The sequence below is a fragment of the Rattus norvegicus genome, chromosome 14 (assembly GCF_036323735.1).
Source record: "Rattus norvegicus strain BN/NHsdMcwi chromosome 14, GRCr8, whole genome shotgun sequence".
Classification (NCBI taxonomy): Eukaryota; Metazoa; Chordata; class Mammalia; order Rodentia; family Muridae; genus Rattus; species Rattus norvegicus.
In genome coordinates, this window is record NC_086032.1 from 101,694,721 (window position 1) to 101,711,868 (window position 17,148).

General features: G+C 48.1%; 1 protein-coding gene and 1 long non-coding RNA gene across 3 annotated transcripts; one reads left to right on the top strand and one right to left on the bottom strand.

The window, feature by feature from the left end:
- On the bottom strand, window positions 1-3,122 carry C14h2orf74 (similar to human chromosome 2 open reading frame 74). 2 transcript variants are annotated; one of them, NM_001419355.1, is made up of 5 exons: window positions 2,554-2,678; window positions 2,277-2,455; window positions 1,809-1,922; window positions 1,027-1,192; window positions 1-441 (listed from the first exon to the last, which is right to left on the bottom strand). In NM_001419355.1, the coding sequence occupies exons 2-5, from the start codon at window positions 2,423-2,425 to the stop codon at window positions 271-273; spliced, it is 600 nt and encodes a 199-aa protein (NP_001406284.1). In that variant the 5' UTR covers window positions 2,426-2,455; window positions 2,554-2,678; the 3' UTR covers window positions 1-270. The 2 variants fall into 2 exon arrangements, with proteins under 2 accessions (NP_001406284.1, XP_006251612.1); XM_006251550.5 differs by lacking the exon at window positions 2,554-2,678 and adding an exon at window positions 2,982-3,122 and having other exon boundaries at window positions 34-441.
- On the top strand, window positions 2,417-11,718 carry LOC108352815 (uncharacterized). The gene is made up of 3 exons (XR_001841222.3): window positions 2,417-2,832; window positions 2,946-4,301; window positions 9,512-11,718. It is a non-coding gene; the product is annotated as an uncharacterized LOC108352815 (long non-coding RNA).
- Window positions 11,719-17,148: the final 5,430 nt, after the last annotated feature.

Sequence of the window (17,148 nt, forward strand, 5' to 3'; positions counted from 1 at the left end):
TAGCACCGGAAGCTCGCCGCCGTGTCACAGACGGACATTTAAGGAGATTTATTATAGTCAACTTACCAAACTCAGATTTGTTTGTTTAAAACTATACTGGGGCTCAGTATTTTACGTACAGAGTTTTGCACAGTTCTCTCCTCCCGCAAAGGTAGGATTCCATCTGCGTTTGCTCACTGCTCATCCTCCTGCTGTCTTGGCATGACCCAGTACGTCAGCCGAGTCCAGCCGGTCAAAGGTTGCGCTTGTCGAACAGCTTTTCCCTGCACCTCACTTCCTCTCCTTGTGCTCTCGAGCATAGCTTCGAGGTGTAGCATCTTCGTTGCCAAGATCCACAACGATCACCTCCTTAGAAAACGTCACTCCTTTGATAGGTCTTTTTTGGCTTCTATCTGTAGGAGTTCTGTGGACATGTATGGGTATTTTCTCAGCAAACTCACCCTGAAGAGAGAAGGGGACGGACAAATGACCAACCCAGGAACAGCGAGGAGCCCCATGTTTTAAAGCACTGCTCATATGCACATTGAGAACGAGAAATAGAACAAGAATTTCCCAATGGTACAGACAGCAGTGATATTCCCCTGCCGTACAGGGGTACATTGATTCAGACTAATGTTATCTGAGGAGTGTAGTCAAAGCTGACAGCAACATGGCCTAGTATGCTGCCTTAGGCTACGGAGGCATTGGGGGAGCTCATGAAGTCTACAAGTGCTTGTGTGCGGATGTGGAAAGCTCCTGGGACTGCAGTAAGAGCACAGCACTTGTTTACAGCCATAGGAAAGTTGCAACTCACTTCAGGTTTCCACATGACAGAAGTTTAGATCCTAGGTAAGGTGCAGGGACTTTTATAACTCTAAGATCCCAGGAGTATAAGACAAACAAAGGAGAAATATTAAGACGAATGAAAGCTAACCGTGGAAGCCTGTAGCTTGACAATGCCTTTTCTAATCATGACTAACTCCACCCACATGGTGACTCTCCTCCTCACAACCAAACCCAAGCAACCCCTGAGAGAGAATGTGTCACCTCATGCTTGGTTTCTCTAGAAATCGCAGGCTCATATGTCTGTCTGTTTCTGTACTCTTCTGTCTTGATGTCTCCTAAGGATGTGGCCATCTCTTTCTTATTCTGCCTTTGTACAAGAATGCCAGGTCTCACTGGCATGTTCATGTTTACGAAGTGCAGTAGGACCCTGGAAAGGCATCAAGAGTTTTAAAAAAACAAAAGATCATATGTCTTAGTCAACATTACCGCACATACAAATGGCCAGGACTTCCACATCACTTTATGTTGGTATGTGTTTGTGTGTAACTCTGGGTGCACGACTGTGTGTATAATAGTGTGTGTGACTGTGTGTGTAACTCTATGTATGTCTGTGTGTGTATGTGTATATGTGTGCATGACTGTGTGAGACTGTGTGTCTGTGTGTGTATGTCTAAGAGTGTATTGTGTATGACTGTGTAACTCTGTGTATGTGTATATCTGTGTGTGACTGAGTGTATGTATACTGTGTATGTGTACATGTATGTGACTGTGTGTGTGTGTGTGTGTGTGTGTGTGTGACTGGGTATGTTTGTGGCCATCTAGATGTCATTTCGTCACCTTGCTTTTTTGGGGTGCAGGGGTGGGGGTGAGATCAGTCAGTGAATCTGAAGTGCACAGCTCCCCTGGGCTGGGATCTGTTTGTCTTTGCCTCCAGTTGGGGTTAAAGATGTTGCTATCATACTTGCATTTTACGTGGGTGCTGGGAGCCAAACTTGGGGTGTCATACCTCAGCGGCAAGCCCACTCCCCAGTCTCTGGACTTACTTGTCATTAACTTCAGGTCTGCTCATCTGTGTGTTAACAGCTAAGCAATTTTCATCGTCGTTTTCACCTGTACAGAGGGGCCTCATTGCCTCTTCAAAGCTCTGACTTCTGTAACTAAAATAACAAAGAAGCTTCAACACGGAAGGCTCTATGGCTCTACGGCATGGTCCAGGACTTTGGCCTTTGAACAGGAAACTGGCACTTTTAACCCCCCGAAGTGGGTACTTACTACATTACTAATTCTATTTCAATTGGGGTTTGAGACAGGGTCTCCCATAGCCTAGGTTGACCTTGCCATCTCTGTGTCATAAAAAGAAGGACCTTGAATTCCTAACCCTCCTGCCTTCTCCCTCCAGAACTCTAGGATTATAGGTGTTCACCAGTGTGTGCCACCAGCTATTTGAAACTATTTCACGTTATTTCTAGATGTGCTTGTGGCCTACTCTGACCATCAGCGGGGGCTTATACCATTTGTACAGGAACATCGCCAGGAGGAGGAGGATACAAAAGAAGCAGATGAGCAGGATGATGAAGAACGTGATCGCCTTGGTCTCGAAGGCCACGGTGCTCAATGTTAAAATGTCCTCTGTTTTCTCAGACTTGCTTTGTGCAAACATTCTTGTTCAGCCTAGTTTGTTCTTCGAGGTCTAGAAACAGAAGAGCAAAAGGCTGTTTTCGGTGTTGTTCTCCCACTCTGTGGGGCTTCACGGAGGAGTCTCGGCTCGCTTTGGTGGAAGTGACTCACGCTGCCTAATTTCTCTTCATAAAGGCGGTAAGAGACTGCGGGGGCCAGAGGGGAGACTGAACTTGGACCCACTGCTCACTCAGCTGACCTCCCCTCATCCCAAAATTGCCAAAACCCAAAGGAGTGAGGACTTGGAACAGCTGGAGACAGACCCAAGTCCTGATTCTTCTCTCTCAGTGACCTCACAGAACCATGGAACTGTTGAGCTCCAGGCCACGACCTGAGGGCAGGAAGGCCACCAACCTCTCTGGGAGCTGTGGACTATAGCTGCTCTCCGAGGTGTGGGGTGGAGGGCATGTGGCATGGTCTTGGCTGGTTTTTTTTAGAAAAGGCTTTTCCAGATCGTAGCTTCCTTCTCCTGACTCTGGTCTCACCAACCATTCTTCTCACAGGCCTGATTAACTGGTGCACTCCCTTTTGAAACCCACCTGGAACGCCTGGATCAGGGTCTCTTAAGGACTTCTCTCCAGGAGGAACGGCCTATGCTCTTTTCCTGTTCCACCGCACTGGCTTTCTAGACTCACAACCGGATGCTGCGAAGGCCGCAGCCCAAGGAAGCAGGAATAAAACAAGACGATAAGTCAGAAGGTGAACACAGGTCTGACCTAAGCAGGTAAGAGAGTAAATCCACAGCAGGAAGGGCAGAGCTGCGTCTTCCTAGGTGAAAGCAACTTAAGAAAACGTGCAACAATGCCAGGCGTGGTGGCACAGTGATGCGGACTCAGGCAGGAGGATTATGCTTTAAAACATCACTTATCAAAACCCTGCTTCAAAACAAAGGCAAAACAAAACAAGGCAGCTTCTGCCCACTGGAAAGCATCTCTAGATGAAACGGGTCAGGGCGCTGGTCCACTCCGTGCTGTTACTTCAGAGGACCGCGGATGGATACTTTGTACTTCAGAGCACCGCGGATGGATACTTTGTACTTCAGAGGACTGCAGATGGATACTTTGTACTGGACAGAAATTTATTCCTCACACCTCTGGAAGGTGGAGCCTGAGATCAAGGAGCCTTTAGGCTAGGTCTGGGCTCCCTTCAGCCGTTGCCTTGCACTGTCCTCCCTAAGAAAGGAGTGCTCCACACTGTGCACTCCACAGCCTCATGGCCGAGCACACTCTCCCCTCCAGACCTCGTTCACAAGGGCTCTGCCAAACAGCACCCAAAGGCCCCAACCCTGCTGCTCTGGGGACAGACTATGAAAGGTGAATTTTGGAGAGAGAGATCTTCATACCACAGAAGGGGTCTTTGGCTGGGCCGGAGCAAGAGCATCTCATCCAGAAAGGCTCTCCATCCCTGAATAGTTTGTAGTGTGGAGTGGGGTGGAAGTGGGGGACTGGAGGTCAATTTGTGTACAAGCTGAGGACACTCCTGGCAGAATCAGGACACTTCCTGGAGGACTCCTCCAGCCCGAGGCTCCTAGATGAGCGCACACAGCTTCTCCCACACTCCCTGCTCCTGTGGCTGTGAGACCTAGAATCTATTCTATTCTATACATCAAGGCTGCTTCTGAGAAGACAGAGGTGATTTGTTTTGATCTACTAATGGCTGTGCAAGTAGACACATATGCACACGCAGTCTACTCTGTCGTCTGGGTGGACACCATGCCTCAGTGTGACAGGAAACAAGCCACCTTCAGGCCTTAGTGTGAGTATGAGGCAGACAGCAGCGCTGGAGGGGGTGTACTTCTGTGAGCTGCTCCTGTTTCCAAGATTGACAGTACAGACAGACAGGGTACATCCTGAGTGCAGGTAAGCCTGTCCCCTGGCCCTCACTGAATGTGATGTGGTGATAGATACCGTAAGTTTCTATGTATTGTTACTTTAATTCTGGGAACCGGGAAGATACCCACTTTGGTTTTTACATTATATTCAAAGGCATCAGACTGTAAGCTCAGGAGGCTGTCAGGATCACTTGAAGATGGCTTTCTAGAGCCTAACCTTATATATGCCTGCTTCAAAACTCATTCAAGGCAGGATGGTACAGTCAGTTCAGCAGGAGCACCAAGAACTGTAACAGTAGACAAGGCTGAGAGATGCTCATTGTTGAGAGCACTAGCCGCTCTTTTCAGAGAACCGGGATTCAGTTTCCAGCACCCACATCAAGATGTGCCAGGCAGCTCCCACCTGTGCCAGGCAGCTCCCACCTGTGCCAGGCAGCTCCCACCTGTGCCAGGCAGCTCCCACCTGTGTCAGGCAGCTCCCACCTGTGCCAGGCAGCTCCCACTCACCTATAACTCCAGCTCCAGGGAATCCATTGCTGCTTCTGTGGGTTTCACCTTCCCTGAAGGTGATCGGCCACCCAGACCACGAGGGTAAGGGGAGCAGAGGTGTGGGGAGGGGTATAGGGTCTAGACAGCTGTGAGTATGATGAGTTGACTTCCAGGATTACCTTCATGAGACACCTCAGCTTCATTTGGGGTGAACTGGGCTACATAGTCCTTGGGGAGTGGGTAAGGTTTTCAGGATGGGTGTACAACACTGGCTGAACCTGAGGTGCTCGAAATGCTTCATTTATATAAAAGGGATTGTGGTGGCTTGAATATGCTTTGCCCATGAGAGGTGGCACTATTAGGAGGTGTGGTCTTATTGGAGGAGGCTCAGCCTTGTTAGAGGATGCCTGTCACTGTTAGAGTGGGCTTTGAGGCTCCTAAATTTAAGCTCTCCCCAGTGGGGAAAGAGAGATTCAGCCCGCCCTTGGCTTCCTTTGGATGAAGATATAGAACTGTCAACTCCTCCCATGGCATGCCTGCCTGGACTGAACCTGTAAGTCATCCCCAGTTAAACATTGTCCTTTATAAGACCTGCCTTGGTTCATGGTGTCTGTTCACAGCAATAAAACCCTAACTAGGACAGAGGAATTCCAGGTTCTTGCCAATCATGTTCTTACTTGGAGGGGCAGAGTTGAATCTGTAATCTGGCCATAGATCACACGACTGTCCTCAGAGGTGGGGGAGGTCGAGGTTTTGTAGGCCCACATGAGGGGAGCACGCAGGCCCAGAGCAGGGAGAGAGGGGTCCTAACCCCTGCTGGGCTCAGGGGAGGATTTTTAGGGTTTGGATAGGTGTCAGTCTCAGTTTTGCTCCAGGCCCCTGCCGTCCTGGGTGCACACCCACACTCTCCTGAATGCACATGAACACACACACACACACACACACACACACACACACACACACACACACACACACGTGTGCAGGTTTCCCTGTGGAGGCCAGAAGGGTTGGAGTTAAGGTGGCTATGAGCCATAGGTGGGAAGAATTAAACTCACAGAGCGTTCTGTCTCTTCTGTAAGAGCAACAGATACTCTTAACTGCCCGGTGAGTCTCTCCAGCCCCTTTTAATTTTATGCGTGTGTGTGTTTTGCATTTATGTATGTGTTTGCCTGCATCACATGCATGCAGTACTCACAGAGGCCAGAAAAGGGCACCAGGTTCCCTGAAACCGGTGTCAGAGATGGTTGAGGGCCTTGTGATAGGAGTGCTGGGAGCTGACCCCGGTTTCTCTGGAAGAGCAGCAAGGGCTCTAACTGCTGAGCCACCCCTCCAGACCTCCAGACCTACAATTAGTATAAACACAAAAGGTGGGTTAATTAAACCAAAAGTGAGTTTTCTGTGGTGGCTTTGCTGTTGTTCAACCTTCTCCTCTCTGGTTAGCCAGGCTGCCATGTATCAGCTGCAAGACCCCCCCCAATCCCCCTTAAGCATATTTGATCTGCTTTAACCCTGGCATTCGAACAGTTAAACTCACATTCGTTTCTATCATAACATCACTCACATTCAAAGGTTTTCAGATCCAATGTGTTGGGTCCCGGGGCAATTACCAACACGGCTCTTTCCAGATGAACTGACATGTATGTCAGAAGTGTCCCTCGCTGGGGTTTATGTAGTTTCCAGAGCGATCCAGAAGCCCTGAATAGAAAGAAGGTCAAGGGCTGGTATCCCTTAGTAAGCATTATTTGAAGCTACGGGCAAGGACCACAGATATAAAACAAAATTAAAATAGTACCACCCAGCGTAGAGCGTCACGTCTTACAGTCAGAAGGATGGGCCAATGTCTCACTGGGCAATAATTTGTTAAATTTTGGAAGAAACAAATCTTATTAATGACTCATTTGACTTATTTAATTGTACGTGTATGGTTGTTTTGCCCGCATGTATGTCTGTGTACCATGTATTTGTTTCCTGTGCCAATGGAGGACACACAGGATCTACTGTAACTGGATGGTTGTGAGCCTCCAGTGTGGGTGCTGGGACTCCAACCCTGTGCTCTCAACCCCCGCCTCTGTCCAGCTCACTAGTTAGCACCTAAAGGGATATTGTCAAAGTATTTTGTCTGAGGCTGGGAACACAGTTCTTCTTGTTTCCTAACCATTCACTCAGGCTTCCAACGTACCACAGTATATGCACTCCTGTGAGTTACTCCTTGTCCTAATGTCTACCACTGTGTCGTGTTCATGCTTTTGTCTCAGGTTAGAGGTTTACTTTCTCCCTTGAGAGCATGTGTTTTTGAAAATTAACCTTGGTCCTTGCTAAAAAAGAAATCCTTTTTTCTTTCTTCCTTTTTTTTAACCAGTCAATCTGCCTGTACTAATCTTGGCAATAGATGTGTGTTTCCATGCGTGTGAACATAGTTGCTCATACTTTCCTGTACACTCACACAGGCGTTCCACAGAACACACACAATACACGCTTTTAATAAAAATAAATCTCATCCTAATCTGTTCCATGAGGGCGATTTCAACAGTTGGTGGCCATGGATTTACTTATGTGAGTCTGACCTTTGGGGTCCATTTGGACAAGATAATGTAATTACGTCATTGTTCTATTATGGTTTTTCTTGCTTCTTATTTTGAGTGTTTTCTGGAAAGTTATGTTCAATCCTGGACAAGTGGCTCTACTTACTAGTTTCCTAGACTTTGAGAGCTGGCCAGAGCTGGTGGAATTTTGTTCTGGGTTACTGTTAAGCGGTTACTGCCCTGTAGATGGCCATGTATACCTTTTGTTGTCAGCTGAGATCCCATAAGTACTATTGTTAAAGACTTGAGAGACACCCTTGACAATATCTAGCTTTGGTTCATAATTAAATTACTTAACAAAATAGAAATGGAAGTAAATGACTTCCAACATACAAAGCCACACATTGTCTTGGATAGGAGTTTCCTTTTAAGGGATTTTGATCCTTCTATTGTTTTGGGCATAGGGTGTTTAACTTGCATTCCATGCACTGTGTGCATGCAGGACACTCAGAGGCCAGATCTGTAGCACCTGGAGTCACAGAGGGTTGTGAATGGCCACGTAGGCGCTGGGAATCAAACCTGGGTCCTTTGCAACAGCAGCCAGCGCTCTTACCTGCTGAGCCATCTCTCCAGCCTGAGCAGTCTCTGCATCCGTGGTGTAAATAAACGACAGATTATGGGTATGGTGGTACACTTACTTTTTCTAAATGTTTGACATTTTCATATTGAAGTATTGCAAACAGGACATTCTCACCCAAACCTAGGTACATAATATCGTTATAAGTTAAGTGAGAAAGAAAGGTAAGCAATCTTAGCTCATCGCCCACCTGCTCCCTACAACCTGCTCTCTTTCAGACTTGGTGCTGTGGGTCTCCTGGCTGCTGTTTGTATTTTGATGCCACTCCTGCCCCTGACCAAGAGTGGGTCACACACTCGGGCAAGTCCATGTGAACTCGCTCCCCGTCTTAACTGGTTACCTGGTTAAATGGTTAACAGGCTAGAGCCCGTGACTGGGCAGTGGAAGGGAAGGTGGGGCTGGAAGTTTTAGAGAAAGAAAGAGAGGAGGGCAGAAGGGGACAGTGAGATGGAGGGACGGAGAGAGGGAAGATGGAGGAGAGGAGATGGGAGGTGGAGCAGAAGCACAAGGTCTGGAGGAGCTGCAAGCAGCAGGGATCTCCTGGGTGGGAATAGAGCAGTTAGTGATGAATCTGCCCAGCCTTACACAGTAGTGCACAGCTTATAATATTCTAACGGATCGTGCGCTCTTTGCACGGGCTTACTGGGGCAGGATATTCTTTGCCTAGCCGTTGTGCTATCGGGCAGGTTTTAAAGTGTTAGCACTGTCTGGTGTTTTCTGCAGTGACTCAGGCGGGCGGGAGAGAAAGAACACAGCCTGGGCCAAATTTAGCCAGGCTTTGGAACAGGAAGGTTGGGCTAAGGACCAAGCTCCAGGGGAGAGGTGATCGCCCACAGGAGAGTGATCTCGGAGTTCTGGAGAGGCAAAGCCAGCATTTGTGGGAGAGGCATTGGCTAGTAGGTGGACGGCTGCTGGTCCAGGGTGTAGCAGGATAAGCTATGGGTTGTTTTTTTTTTTTTTTTAAATTACATGCAATGCCTTAATTTGGGTTTCATTGCTGTGAAGAGACACCATGACCAAGGCAACTCTTATAACACACAACATCTAACTGGGGCTGGCTTACAGTTTCAGAGGTTTAGTCCAGTATCGGTATGACAGAAAGCATGCAGACGCAATACATCTTAATCCAAAGGTAGCCAGGAGAAGACTCTCTTCAACACTGGGCAGCACCTAAGCATAGAACCTCAAAGCCCACCCCCCCCTACACTGATGCACTTCCTCCACACCCACTCCAAAGACCACACCTCCTAATAGTGACATTTCCTGTGGGCCAAGCATATTCAAACCACCACATTCTACTCCCTGGCTTGTTAAAGCTATGGGGCCATACCTAATTCAAAGCCATAGCAAAATACAAAATCTATTCAGTCCACCTTCCAAAGTACCTAGAGTCTCAACAGTGTTTAAAAGTCCAAAGTTCGGGTTGGGGATTCAACTCAGTGGTAGAGCGCTTGCCTAGTAAGCGCAAGGCCCTGGGTTCGGTCCCCAGCTCTGGAGGAAAAAAAAAAAAAGAAAAGAAAAAAAAGAAAGTCCAAAGTTCAAAGTCTCTTCTGATATTCATGCAATCTCTTTCCTGTAATTCCCTTACAGAATCAAAATCAAAAAGCGGATCACACACTTCCAACATCACAGGATATGTTACCATTCCAAACATCATTGTGAAGAGACCCTGGATAGAAACAAGATCAAAAACTGACTGGGAAAACTCCAATTCTGCATCTCCGCGTCTGCTGTCCATCTCCTTTCAGTGTTGTTGGCTGCAACACAGTTCTTCCTCTCGGGCTGGCTCCACCCCCTGTTTGCAGCTTTCCTCAGCAGGTGTCCCACAGCTCTGGCGTCTCTAACATCTTGGGGTCTCCAAGGCAACTTCAACTTCATAGCTTCTTGTTTCAATATCTGGGATCCTGTATATCCCCTCGAAAGGGCCAGCTTTGCCTTGAGTCTGGTTATAGGTCCAGAAGAAACTACTGGGGGGGCCCTTGAGGAACATCCATATTGTTTCGCCTGACATTTTCTTCAGAAAGTCACTGCTGGTTTATCAGACAATGAAGGATTAATTTCCTTGACTGAAAAGGGCATTTCACGGGCGAGGGCTAAAAGTACTTTTTCCTCAGGTACTCAAACTTCTTCAAAGTTCTCAGCTTCAACCGGGTCCTCCCACATACCCCCATTCCGGGTTTAAGGATCCCATTCTTGGCCAATCAATGTGCTCGCTTTAACTGCTGACACCCTCCGAGTCTGAGACTCGAATTTTTGCTGTAATTCTGCAAAACTTACAACAAGGGCTTCGGTTTGATTTTCTGCAACTTGAGCTCTATGGCTGCTGGAGAGAAGGTTCTCTTCAAGGGCACATCTAGAAACCTTTAGATTGTTCATTCTGGAGCCAGGCAAGTTTATCACGCAGTTCATTCCTTTCGTTTATCAACCAACTTCTGTGCATGGCCCTTCAGTCCTGGGCTGTCAGCTGCAACTGAGGCTGCACCTTCACCAATGGCCTTCCATGGCCTCTCACAGTGCCAAGCCTCAGATGCTTTTCATGACCCCTTCATGCCTTCAAAACCAGTACCACCTGGGTGATCCTTACACATTACCAAATACAGCTGCAGCATGAGGTACAATCTTGGCTGTCTCCAGAACCCGCTTCTTTGTGCTCTCAGAAAACACTTCCTAGATTTCACCTCGGGGATGCTGGTCTTCTTAATCACTGCTAATTTCTCAGCTCCAGCTGACCAGTATTAATTGTTATGGTAACTACTTCTAGTATTGACTCTAAAGCCAGAGCCACATGGCTGAAGCTGTCAAGTTCTGCTGCTTTCTGGGGCTAGAACATGACCCCCTTGTTCTCTTACATCCTTCATTGCCTAAGCTTAGCTGTCCTGGAACTTGCTCTGTAAATCGACCTTGAACTCAGAGGTCTGCAGGCCTCTGTCCCCCGAGTTCTGGGATTAACTCAGATTAGGCACCACACCCGGACCTAAGCTTTTCTCTACTTGAAACTTGCTCTGTAACAGGCTGGACTTGAACTCAGAGACGTGCTTGCCTCTGCCTCCTGTGTATGTACCATCATACCTGAACCTAAGCTTTTCGTGGTCACTATACCTCAAGATTCAGATCAAAAAGCCTGTGACTTCTAGCCTCAAGATCTTGGTCACAAGAGTGCCCTCCATTTCTGGATTGCAGTTCATTCCAGACTAAATTTACAAATGAAAGCTATAACCAGGTAATGATGCATAAGATTATATAACTATCCCTTCTTCAACTTCAAAGACACAAACAATAAGCCTAGCTGGGTGGGATCTTGCCCTGACCCCACTCCCTTAATTCCATTTAATATCCTTGAACACAGGATTTAATTCCATTGCACTTCCTGGTGCCTCTTGAGCCATACATGTTGTATTTTTTTTTCCTTTCTACGTTTGCTATGCTAGGTCAAAATGTTCTCCATGGGAGTAAATCAGAGGAAAAAGTATAAGCTTTTTTTTTTTTTGAAACTTCCTTTGTCAATGCAATTAGTCTGAATTTCTCCACTTTAGCCTCAGGTAGACAAGGGCAAAAGGTAGTCACATGCTTCACCAAAACATCGTAAGAAGGATGACCAGGCAGCATACCGAAATTATTCTCCTCTGAAACCTCTCGAGCCCCAACAATTTAAATCATCCTTATTGCCCATGCCTTCCATTTTTCTACTAGGATGCTCCATTATGCCCCAGTTAAAGCATTCCATTGATTTCCAAACCCAAAGTCCCAAAATCCACATTCCTCCAAACAAAAACATAGTCATGTTTATCACAGCAATAGCCCAGTCTCTGGTACCAACTTCTGTCTTAGGGTTTTCATTGCTTTGAAGAGACACCTTGGCCAAGGCAACTCGTATAAAGGCCAACACTTACTTGGGACTGGCTTACAGTTTCAGAAGTCCGGTCCATTTTCACTGTGGTGGGAAGAATGGCATTATGCAGGTAGACCTGGTGCTGGAGAGCCAAGAGTTCTACATCTTAATCCAGAAGTAGTGAAAGAAGTGAATTGGCCTGATGCAGGCTGACTCCTGACAGACTGCAAACTATCAGGTCAGGAGACCAGGCCTGGGCTTCTACTCCCCAGAACTGGGCAAGCCAGTTACTGTAACAACCGCAGGCTTATGTAAAAAGTACCCCAGCTTATAAAAGGACAGTTAGTCAGACTTGTAGCCAAGAGGCTGAGGAGAGCTTCTCCTGCTTGACAGGAAGCAAAATGAGTCCGAATCATAGCATCACCTAGACCCCCAGAGACAGGACCCACCAATCAAGATATAGATCACCTACCCCTCCCTAACGTTCCTCCTTTTGGCTTTAAAACTGAACCTGCAAATTCAGTAGGGGTCCTTCCATCCCAACCAAATCAGGCCGGTGCATGCAGGAATTTGTTCAATAAATGTTCTTTTGCACACTATTTGAGTCTGGGGTATTATACTTCAAGCAATTTGTGGACCCTAACATTTGGTGTGTTGCCCAGAAGGCACTGAAGACCCCCACTCAAATGAAATAGCTAAGCGTTTGGGGGGGGAGCTTCTCCTCTCCCCACCGAGTAAGTTTGGGAGTGCTCAGTCTGTGCTTTTGTTTCCGCTTATGGCCAACCTGGAGGCCCAGAGGGCCAAAGCAGATGTGGATGGCTGCGCACTGGCTGCACACAATGAACAGGGACTCAGGGGGACTCCCCCAGAGAGTCCCGCCCCCAGTGTGCTCACCTGGAATCTTGAGAACCGTCTGAAAGGCTGTTCCTGGTTTGCTTTGCTTCTCCCGGACCTGTCCTTCTGTGTTTGTCTCTGTGTGCTCTGTTCCTGATCATTCTGTACCAGTTTTTAGGCAATATCATCTCAATTTAAAACAAAACAAAACAAAACAAAACAAAACAAAACACCAGAGCACCCCTCTGAGTCTGGTTCTGGGTCATTTTAGGGACTTCCTCCATACTGTAGAGGGTCCAGGGCAAATCGTCTGTTTCAGTAAACTTATCGACTTCGCAGGAATGAGTGGCCCAGCTTTAAGGTTAGCTGGCCCAAGGAGGGAACTTTCCATCTCCCCATCATTTACTGGGTAAAAGCGATAGTCACCCGGACCAGGTTCCTTATATAATCAAGTAGCAGTGTTTAGTGGAAAGCCCCCGTTTTGATGAAACCCCTTTTGTCACTGGCTGCACCACTCTCTGCTTTCCCTCCTCTGAAGGAGGGCAAGCCCGTGGCCGGCCTTACTTCCTTCCTTCAGCTCTCGAGGAGGGTCTTTGCCCCCTCTGTATGTTGTTGCTGCAGCCCCTGCCCAGCGGGCGCAGGCAGAAGAAGGAAACACCCGACTCAACCTGGAGTCCGGCTCAAGCCACCGAGAGAGCCGACTCAGCTTTTCACTGGGCTGATTTGACCACAACCCTACCCCTCAGGGCCACGGGACGCCCAGATCTTCTGGGGAGACAGTTTATGACCTACTTGCCTTTGCCAGTATAATTGGAAGATGAAAGGCCTTCGGGTGTTAGAGCTCTTCTAGGCTTCGTCATGCTGATTCACAGCCCGCCCAGGATGACTGTCAGCAACTGAGAAGAGGGGAGGAGGTGGTTGCCTTGGTTTTGGGGGCGAATGGGTTGCCCACCCAGGTTCAGGTCGATATTGATGCGGTCTTTTCCCTGATTCAACTTGACTGGAATTCCAACCCCCGATGGGGGTAGGGAGAGACTCCGGGCTACCACCACATTCTAATGGGGGGCCTCCGAGAGGCCGCCCAAGGCAAGCCAGGTTACCCAAGGTAAGGATGAGAGTTCTAGAGTGTTTCTAGAAAGATTCAGTGAGGCCCATAGAACCGATACCCACTTAGATCCTGAAGCTAAAGAAAGCCAATCAGCTGTAAGCATGGCTTTTGTTAACCAGGCATTCTGTTAACCTGACATTCAGGGAAACTCCAACACAATCTTTAGTTTAGCTCAGACTTTATTGGGGCAAGCCAGGGAGATACACACACACACACACACACACACACACACACACACACACACGCACACACATGTAAGGAATCTTGGAGAGTGGGGAAAGGTGGTTCTTAGGGTGATGTTTAAAGTTCCGGAATGCCTCATTTGTGTGGAGAAGTCCTTCCAGCACCAGGTATCGGCTGTGGGATTTCTGGCTTCCCCAGACAAGGTCAGAGAAGAGGGAGCTCCAGCAGGCAAAGGGAGCCTTCCATTTTGCACTGAGCTCAGAGGAACTATTGAGCCATGGTAGACTGCAATCTTAATTATCGGGGTTTCCCACATGTATATACACATGTGAGCAAACACATTTACTAACACACACACACACACACACACACACACACACATACAAGCTGAGTGAAAATAGCGGGAACTGACTTTATAAATGAACTCACTGTTCATAAGACTGTTTTCTGACTACAAGCCAGTTTCTAAGGCCGGTGAGTTAGTTCCTTAGTCACAGGCACTGGTTCAAAGGCAGAAGAGGTTTGAAGCAGTGAGCAGCCTGGGCAGGCGCTTACCCTGCAGCTCAGGCTGTACCACAGGTCACACACTTCTCATTGCCTGCCCTCTCCAGAGCTCAGGTGTGGCTCGCCAAGCAGCAGAGTGCTTCCGAGCCTATGTGAGATGCTAGGTCTAACCTCTAACACTACAGAACAAGTCCAACAGCTACAGCCACATTTTTTTTTGTGCAATAAAAGGCATATATTTCAAGTCCCACCGTTTTACTATTCCACTCTCCTTTCTTCTTCTGCCTTAACTCGTGTTTTCTTGTTATCTGAAATTGCGCTTGCTAATGTTTGGGAAGTAGCCTGGTCAAGCTCCACAGAAGCTCCAGTAAGAGCAACCACTCCGTACACAAGGACAGTGGCGTCTCTCGACCCCTCAGAACTTCCTCCTCCATACCTAAGCCTTAAGACGAAGATTTGGGTAAACTGCACCTTGAGACTTGCTCTCTGCCTTGCCGAGGCCGCCTCACAGGCCCGCCAGCTGCACAAAGGAAAGCCAGTGGTATTGATGAATAACACCCAAACGGAATACTGGAGTCCTAGGCCAAGAAATTGCCCCGAATTTACACAGCAGCTCTGCTCTTCCTTCACTTGCTGTATACCTTTGCACTTACACCCAGGACTTCCTTTATAGCTTTTCTCAAAGGCTAAAATTAATGCATCCCAGAAAAGAGCAGGTCAACCACTTATTACTAGGTGTATTATATGTAGGGAGGCATCAGTCCTCACAAACTAAATGAACCAGACATCCACACAATCCCCACTGGCCAAGGAAAAGGTACCAAAGGTGTTTATTGTTTTCGTTGTTTTTTTTTTTTTTTCTTTTTCATCGCTAGAAAGAAATGTTGCCATAATGAAGGCTCAGAAGAGAGCTGAGATGGGCAGGGTGCACAGTGGCAGAGGTGTCAGTGCAAGGCAGCTGGCTCTACTACAGAGCCTGAGGACCATGGCATCAAGAACATGAGGCAGAGGGGTTGGGGATTTAGCTCAATGGTAAAGCACTTGCCTAGAAAGCGCAAGGCCCTGGGTTCGGTCCTCAGCTAAGAACATGAGGCAGAGCAGAGTTCACCGCAGGGAGGATGGAAGCAGAAACAGACAGAAGGACGCTAATGTAGGACACAGGAGATAGATGTGGGCGAATCTCTATTCCCCAAGGCAGGACACTGGCAACGCAGCTATTCCACCCATGTCCAACCTGGTGAACCAATGAGTCTATGAGGGTCACTCACGGGAGCATGGGTGAGGGGTCACTCACAGGAGCGTGGGTGAGAGCCACTCACAGGAGTGTGGGTGAGGGTCATAGGAGCGTGGGTGAGGGGTCACTCACGGGAGCGTGGGTGGGGGGTCACTTACGGGAGCGTGGGTGAGGGGTCACTCACAGGAATTTGGTGAGGGTCACTCACGGGAGTGTGGGTGAGTGGTTACTTACAGGAGCGTGGGTGACCCAGGAAAATGGTGTCCTGGAACTCTGTGCCCTGCCTGCATGACACTCATTTCCCCCAGCAACTGTGCCCTTTCTAATTGTCGAATCCCGGAAGATTCTGGGGTCTCGGGGCTTCTGAAGCCTTTCTGAACTTCCTGGGTCTCATGAGCTCCCACTTCCTCTTCCTGTTGGAGGGAGTGTGTCCATCCAGAGGGAGGAGCTCAGAGCAGCAGGCTCACCTGGGTTGCCTGGGAGCGTTTTTTTCCTCGAGTCGCCTCTCGGACCTCCAGCACAGTCTTCTCCACTCTTCTCTGGTTTGTTTGCTGAGACAAGGCCTCACTCTGTAGCCTCAGATGATCAGGAACTCACACATGTTTAGTCCAGGCTGGTTTTGGACTCAGAGCAATCCTCCAGCCTCAGCCTTCTAAGAGCTAGATTACAGCTCTCAGCAATGCATTCATACCCAAACCTGAAACTTGTGGAGTTGCGGTCAAAGCCTGTTAGTTTGCCCTCAGAGTCAAGTCCTTCCTCTGGGTTTTAAGAGAAAATAAGCAGCAATATGAACTTCACAGATCATCGGGGGATGTCAGAGACCCAAGCGGGAACTTGAAGCAGAAACCACAGAGCCAGCTTACTGGCTGGCTGTGCTTGGTACCAGCCACAGGGGCTGAGCCTTCCCTCAATAAAAGACTGAGGCAATCCCCATGGGCATGCTCACAGGCCACCTGTGCAGGCTCTAGGCTACCTGTGTAGAAAATACAGACGGCAAAACTTTCAAACAACAGAGGACATTTTTAAAAACTAAAGAAAAATTTTCCTTTAAAAAATCAAATTACAAAAAAAAAAAAAAATCAGCTCAACCAAATAACAGAAAGCCAATTAAAAGGGGGCATTCCTTACATCTTTGTCAACCTGACACAGTTAGCCGAGAGCCTGCATCTCTGTGGCCTGTGAGCATGCCCATGGGGATTGCCTCAGTTGTTAATTGAGGGAAGGCTCAGCCCCTGTGGCTGGTACCAAGCACAGCCAGCCAGTAAGCAACCTCCTCTGTGGTTTCTGCTTCAAGTTCCCGCTTGGGTCTCTGACATCCTCCAATGATCTGTGACCTGGAAGTGTGAGCTACATCAGTCCTTTCAGATTTTACCACAGCAACAGAAAGAGGACTAGATAAGGGTGAGGTTCTTCCCTGCCCTGAGTGTTTATCAGCCCCCATCAATAAGAGTCCTGGAACTTCATGCACAACCACTCACATAGCAATCAAGGGTCACAGTGCCCTCCACTCTGATAACGTTACCTAAAACACGATT

What these genes read in the sequence shown, in the direction of transcription:
- C14h2orf74 (NM_001419355.1), bottom strand. Translation starts at nt 2,425, where the DNA reads ATGTTTGCACAAAGCAAGTCTGAGAAAACAGAGGACATTTTAACATTG. An exon ending in AGACCTGAAGTTAATGACAA is followed by an intron (nt 1,193 to 1,808) that starts GTAAGTCCAGAG and finishes ATGCCTTTCCAG; the next exon opens with GGTCCTACTGCACTTCGTAA. An exon ending in CTAGAGAAACCAAGCATGAG is followed by an intron (nt 442 to 1,026) that starts GTGACACATTCT and finishes TTCTCTCTTCAG; the next exon opens with GGTGAGTTTGCTGAGAAAAT.